Raw genomic sequence first — 5,893 nt, forward strand, 5'->3', positions numbered from 1 at the left:
CTCAGTCCCAACTCTGCAAATCCAGTCCCAACCGCAAATCCAAGCCCTAATTCATCCTTCCAGCCCCAAATCCACCCCCAGCCCCAAATTGCTGTTCAGCCCCAAATCCACTCCCCAATCTCCCCTCACAGCCCCAAATCCTTATCCTTCAGCTCCAAATCCACCACCCAGTCCCAAATCTACCCCTAAATCTCCTCCAAATCCACAAATCCACCCACCTCAGCCCCAGTTGTGCCCCACCCCATATCCATCCTGTAGCCCCAAGTCTATCCCCAAATCCAACCACCCAACCCCAAATCCTCATCCCCTGGTCCCAACTCCACCCCAAATTCCCCCCAGCTCCAAATTCAAGCAAATTCTCAGACCTAAATCCCCCCTCCCCAGCCCCAAATCCTCATCCTTCAACCCAAAATATCTGTCCTAGCCCCCAACCCTCACCCCAGAGCGCCAAATCTCACCTCCTCCTGCAGCATCTCACCCCTCCCAGCCCCCCGAACATGCCATGCCTCCCAAAATCCAGACTCATGTCCACCAAAAGCCAGACTCGTGCCCCCCAAAAACCAGACTCGTGCCCCCCAAAAGCCAGACTCGTGTCGGCAGTAGCGGGTTTTATTCTCCATTTTCTTGTCCCAGGAGCGGGGCGGGCTCAGAGGGCGCAGTTCCCCTCTCCGTAGCGCCGGCACCTCATCACCTTCAGGTAGGTCTCCACCTTGTGCAGGTCCTTTTTGAAGCACGACAGCAGCCCGTAGTTCTTGACCAGGGCGTCCTCGCCGCGGAGGTGGAGCTCGAATTTCTCGTAGGTGGGTTTGAGCACCTGCGGACCCCGCGGGCTCCGCTCCTCCAGCTCCTGCGGGACAACGGGCACATTCCGGGAGAGGCGGGGCCGGGCAGGGGCGTCTCTCAGGGACAAACCTCCTGCCGAGCTCTGGGACAGGTCAGGGGGATTGCCTCCAGCTCTTAAATGGGATTTCAGAGGTGATTTTGGGCGTGTGTGCGGCAGAACACGCAGGTGGAGGTGGTGCCGAGGGGTGATGCCACGCTGAGCGTGCCAGTGAGACACACGGGGCTGTGGAGAGGCAGGAGTGTCCTGGGGGGAGCTTAAAATAAAGGCAAAATCACAGAGAAATACTGCAGCCCCTCCAGCCAAACTGCACAAATAATTCTCTCTTCCCCTACTTTCCTAAAGCTCTGATCCAGCCCACATATTCATCTCTGGAGATCTGTAATCAGCCACTCCCCCTGCTGTGTTCAGCATCAGAATGGTTTGGTGAAGTAAAAAGTGTCATAAATTGGTGAAAAAGGAATATTTGTGTTATTTCTGTGTGTGGCTTCCCAATGCCCAAACGCATATAGAACGCAGAGCAAAATCTGCAGTGGTCCTGATTGTTTTGCCTTCTTACTCCAGCACAGAAGCTGTGTGTGCTCACAGGGCCTGACTTGCAGAGTTATTTAACTGCTAGAGGATGTAAATAATGGCCCTGAGTAATTACTCACAGCTACAGCTTCAGGGTGATGCTGGCAGATAAACTGACAGAATAAGCGTAACTGAAGGGTGTCCTGGCAGATAATAGGCAATTTAATTTAAAACAACAAACCCAAAATTAAGAAGACCTTAAAGGGGCTTTAAAAGAGAGGGAGAGTGGCAAGGGGGAATGGTTTTAAACTAAAGGAGGGGACATTCAGGTTGTCTCAGGAAGAAATTCCTTCCTGTGAGGGTGGGCAGGCCCTGGCACAGGGTGCCCAGAGCAGCTGTGGCTGCCTCTGGATCCCTGGCAGTGCCCAAGACCAGGTTGGATGGGGCTTGGAGCAACCCGGGACAGTGGAAAGTGTCCCTGCCCATGGCAGGAGGTGGCACTGGATGGGTTTAAGGTCCCTTCCCACCCTTTCTGGCATTCTCTGACAAGATCTTCCTTGGAAAGAACCCCCTCCAGCTCTCAGCTTGGAGTGTTGTATTAATGGAAGAGGGAAACATCAGAGCGAGTCCTTCCCTGCACAAAAACATGTTTATAAAATGTTGTGAGGTTTCAAACCTTGTAAAATTTGCCCATTTCAAAGTACTTTGCCTGGAGATGTAACAAACATTGTTCTGCTGTTTGTCCAATGTATTTCAGCAACTGGGAATTCCTTGGTGCTGGGTTAGGAAAGATTTTGGATTGGAATGTTGTGATTCCTGGAATCTTCTCCCTGAGGGGTGGTGGCAGTGCTGGTAACACCTGTCCTGTGTTCTTACCTTCCTCATTGGTGGGACCTGTGCACTGGGGGTCATGATCTTGTTATCTAAAGGGAAGCAAAGTCCAAAAGATGGCCTGTGGAATTCGGGGAGATTTCTCATGGTCTGTGGATCCCTGAGAGTGACCTGTGCCTGGAAAATCTCTGTTATTCCACAGTCATGCTGGGACTTACCCTCATCAGAGCTTGGATCCCTTCTTCCAGGTCCTTTAGTTTTTCATACACCCTGTCTGAGGTGCCAAAAACCAAGTTGTTTGTGAACACCTTGCTCAGGTACTGCACTGGGGTCAGCCAGGACTGGATGAGAACCAGGGAAAACCGGAGAAGCTCCATGTCCTGAAATTGAGGCAGGAAAGGGTGAAAGCTGAGTAGGTGTCATGTTTGGTGGAGTGTCCTGCTCCCTCTGGGGCAGCCTGGAGGGACACTGCTCCTGCAGCTCCAGTTTGCAGGCTGAGGGCACTACACAGTCCCAGGTCCTGTGCAGACAGCAGTGTTCTCATGCTGGAGCTGGGAATATGATTTATAGTGTAACCCAGAAGAGCCTGCAGGGTTTAAACAGCAAAGAGAGAGGAGGGTGAAAATACCAAAGGTCTCACAGGTGGAAACCCTCTAATCCTGCAATGGGGACTCTACAGACAGACCTATGCCTGTCCCAGGTCAGAACTCACCGATTTCTGCTGGGCATCCTCCTTCCCTGTGGGAGCAGGGATAGTTTCTGAGTAGCAGTAGGCTACCTGGGAGTTTTTGTTGGTGTGCCTTTGGTCCTCTGGGATGTAGCTGCGTTCCTGTGGAGACATCCCAGATACATTCAGGTCTGCTGCCCATGGGCTGGAGAAGAGCAGAGAGAATTCCCGAGCTGTCCTGCATGGTTCCTCTTTGCAAGGAATAAAGGGGAAAGGTGCCTCTGGACAGGGTGGGAAACAAGGGTTTGTGTGTTGGCACAACAGCTGCCCTAAAGTCTCCCTCTCCCTAGGGCAAGGTGCTGCTCTTCAGTAAGGGCCAGTTGTGCCCATGGGCAGCAGGTGACCAGGTGACTCAGTGTCACCAGAGGGAACAGGGTGTCACAAGGGTGGGCAAATATTGCTCCAGGCAATCTGCAGGAGAAAGAGGAACAGAACACACCTGGGACAGGTTCTCCCAAGGAGGAGATGATCCCCAGGGATAGCGTGTGCCCAAAGGACAGCCCGTGCCAAAGGGACAGCCTGTGTCAAAGGGACAGCCTGTGCCAGCTCCTGGGTAGCAGCAGACACTTGCTGGGTTTAAGCACTCAGACCCTCCCAGGGACAAAGGTTACCAACACAGGGAAATCCTGAAAAATATCTGTGCCACCTCCCAGTTACCCCTGTGCAGGGGGTCTGGACACAGGTGGAAATGGCCCCAAGGAGGCATCAGAGAGGGGACAGAGAGGTGACAGTGTCCAGGCTGGTGGAACACAACCTGCCCTATCCTGTTAAGGTTCCTTCTCCTCCCTGAGAGCTGGCAAAGGCACCAACAGCTGGGAATTCTCTGGGAGGTTTTACAGCCCTGGAGCCATCAAGGAAACACAAGGAGGTGCCCTCAGGCCACAGCACTCACAAACTCCTTGTAGGTCTCAGCAGCCAGGAGGTGAAGGTGCTGAGCCCTCAGCACAGCGTTGGCAAACAGGCTGGACAGGGGCATGGCTGGGAAGGTGGCAGCTGCATGTGGCCACTGCAGTCCCAGGGTGATCACAGCAATGGCCAGAGGAGAGAGCCAGGACCCTGCAAAGTGGAGAGGAAGGTGTTGGGAGTCCTTGGGACTGTGCTGAGGAGGAGGTGGCACCTGGGAATTCATTCATCCAGCCTGGGAATGAATTCTGCCCGTGCTGGATCCACGCTCACCTTCCGTGGTGCCCTGTTGGACACTGGGTGGGCTCAGCCCTACCCAAAATTGAGGGAGACCCTTTCACTGGACCGGCCCTTGGGGCTGGAGCTGCTCCCAGTGAGACCAGCAGCATCTTCCTGGCTGGAATTTTGGATGGTCAAATAAAAATAGGAGGTGTCCCTGTGGTTTTCCCTGACATACTCAGTTTTCCTCTAGGCCTTGTCCCTGGCCTTGCTGGGACAAGAGCTGGTGGCATCACCTGTGCTGTGACCAGCTGCTTTTGGTCCCTGGGTCACACCTTTAGGATTTGGTGATCTTGGTCAAGCCTGAAGGTTTTCAGCCCATGACATCCAACACAAATGTCCACCTGTGCTCACACAGACCACAAAGCTCATCTGAAACAAAGACCCTTAGGAGGAGGAATGCCCTGGAGCCTGTAGGACTTGGACATTATTAGATACCATCCTCATCCCTATCTGAAGTTTGGAATATGAGTTTTATTATCCCTGCCAACATTTATGGTAATAGTAACTATTACATCTGGCTTGATCTTGTTCTTTAAGCTCACAACACTCTCCTTGCCCACTTTAGGTTAAAGATTAATTAGTGGATTAGAGTCACACTTCAGGGAAAGGTTTTCTTTTTCATGGATTTTGTAATTGACATATTTTAATTTAGGAATGGTAAGAAGTGTGTGTAGCCCACCACAGAACCACCCCATCATCATCATCTCCTGTTATCCTACAAACCCAGCACTGGAAATCCTTTAAAACTGAAATAAAATGTACCTGGAGCCATTTCTGCTGGTGAGTTGCTCAGGTGTGGCTTGGTTGGGAATGTTTCCTTCTTTCACCTGTGAAGGGAACTGGGGAGCCCCCCCCTTATATAGCAGGGGGTCTGTTTAAAATGGATCTGTGTGTCCATGATCAGAACAACAGCTCTGCACCTTCCCCCTGCATAAATGCACAAGTGTTCACAGTGGTGCTACCTCATCCCAGGCATTTTCACAGATGTGCAGCTTGAGGAGCTTTGTTTTCCTCGGGATGAGACCCGTGCTCCATGATTTCACCATATTCTCCTGTTTATTGCAATTAAAGGTTTCCTCATCACAGCAAAACTCAAATCAGATTGTGGTGGGATTGGTTGTGTCTCCTGATGTTCCTGCCTGGCTCTGCCACCTTGGCCCGCAGAGCTGACCACCCAGCCCGGGGGAATTCTGGCTTAAAGCAAGTGGTGAGTGGCACCAGGAGAGGTTTAGGTTGGATATTGAGGAAAAGTTCTTCCTGAAAGGGGTGTCCAGCTCTGGCACAGCTGCCCAGGGCAGTGGTGGAATCCCATCCCTCGAGGGATTTAAAGCTGTGTGGATGTGGCACTTGGGGACAGGGGTTAGTGGTGGCCTTGGCGGTGCTGGAGGAATGGTTGGACTGATCTTAGAAAACTTTTCCAACCTAAAAAATTCATAATTCTGTGATGTTTTCCTCTCTATTGTTTGTGGGGATAGAGCTGGCTGGATGTTGTCAGATGAATCCCATTTCTACCAAGGAATTTCTTCCAATTTCTCCCAAAATGTCAAAAGTTCAGCTGGTTTGTCACAGGGGAGACAAGGAGCTGTGCCGCTCTGGTGCTGGTTTGATTCCAACCTGCCCACTGCAAATCCAGAGCTCTGGGAGCTTTCTCTGATCCTCACCTGGACAAGGCTGTGGGAAAACCTGGTCATGAGCATCTTCCTGCTCCTGCCTGAGATGCAAATGTGGGATTAAAGAGAGGAATGATATGGAAAGGAGCTAGGAGGGATAGGGAAGAGGAGATGGGGAAGTGAATC

The 5,893-nt window shown here is 51.9% G+C and overlaps 1 protein-coding gene across 1 annotated transcript; it reads right to left on the reverse strand.

Moving 5' to 3' along the window:
• Positions 1–646: 646 nt before the first annotated feature.
• On the reverse strand, positions 647–4,869 carry LOC311163411 (somatotropin; the record flags this gene model as incomplete). The annotated part of the gene is made up of 6 exons (XM_084222249.1): positions 647–847; positions 2,404–2,565; positions 2,898–3,014; positions 3,805–3,968; positions 4,089–4,127; positions 4,860–4,869. 6 exons carry the CDS (start codon positions 4,867–4,869, stop codon positions 647–649), a joined length of 693 nt encoding a protein of 230 aa, XP_084078375.1.
• Positions 4,870–5,893: the final 1,024 nt, after the last annotated feature.

Source organism: Fringilla coelebs (genome assembly GCF_963513975.1).
Source record: "Fringilla coelebs genome assembly, chromosome: 27".
Taxonomy (NCBI): domain Eukaryota; kingdom Metazoa; phylum Chordata; class Aves; order Passeriformes; family Fringillidae; genus Fringilla; species Fringilla coelebs.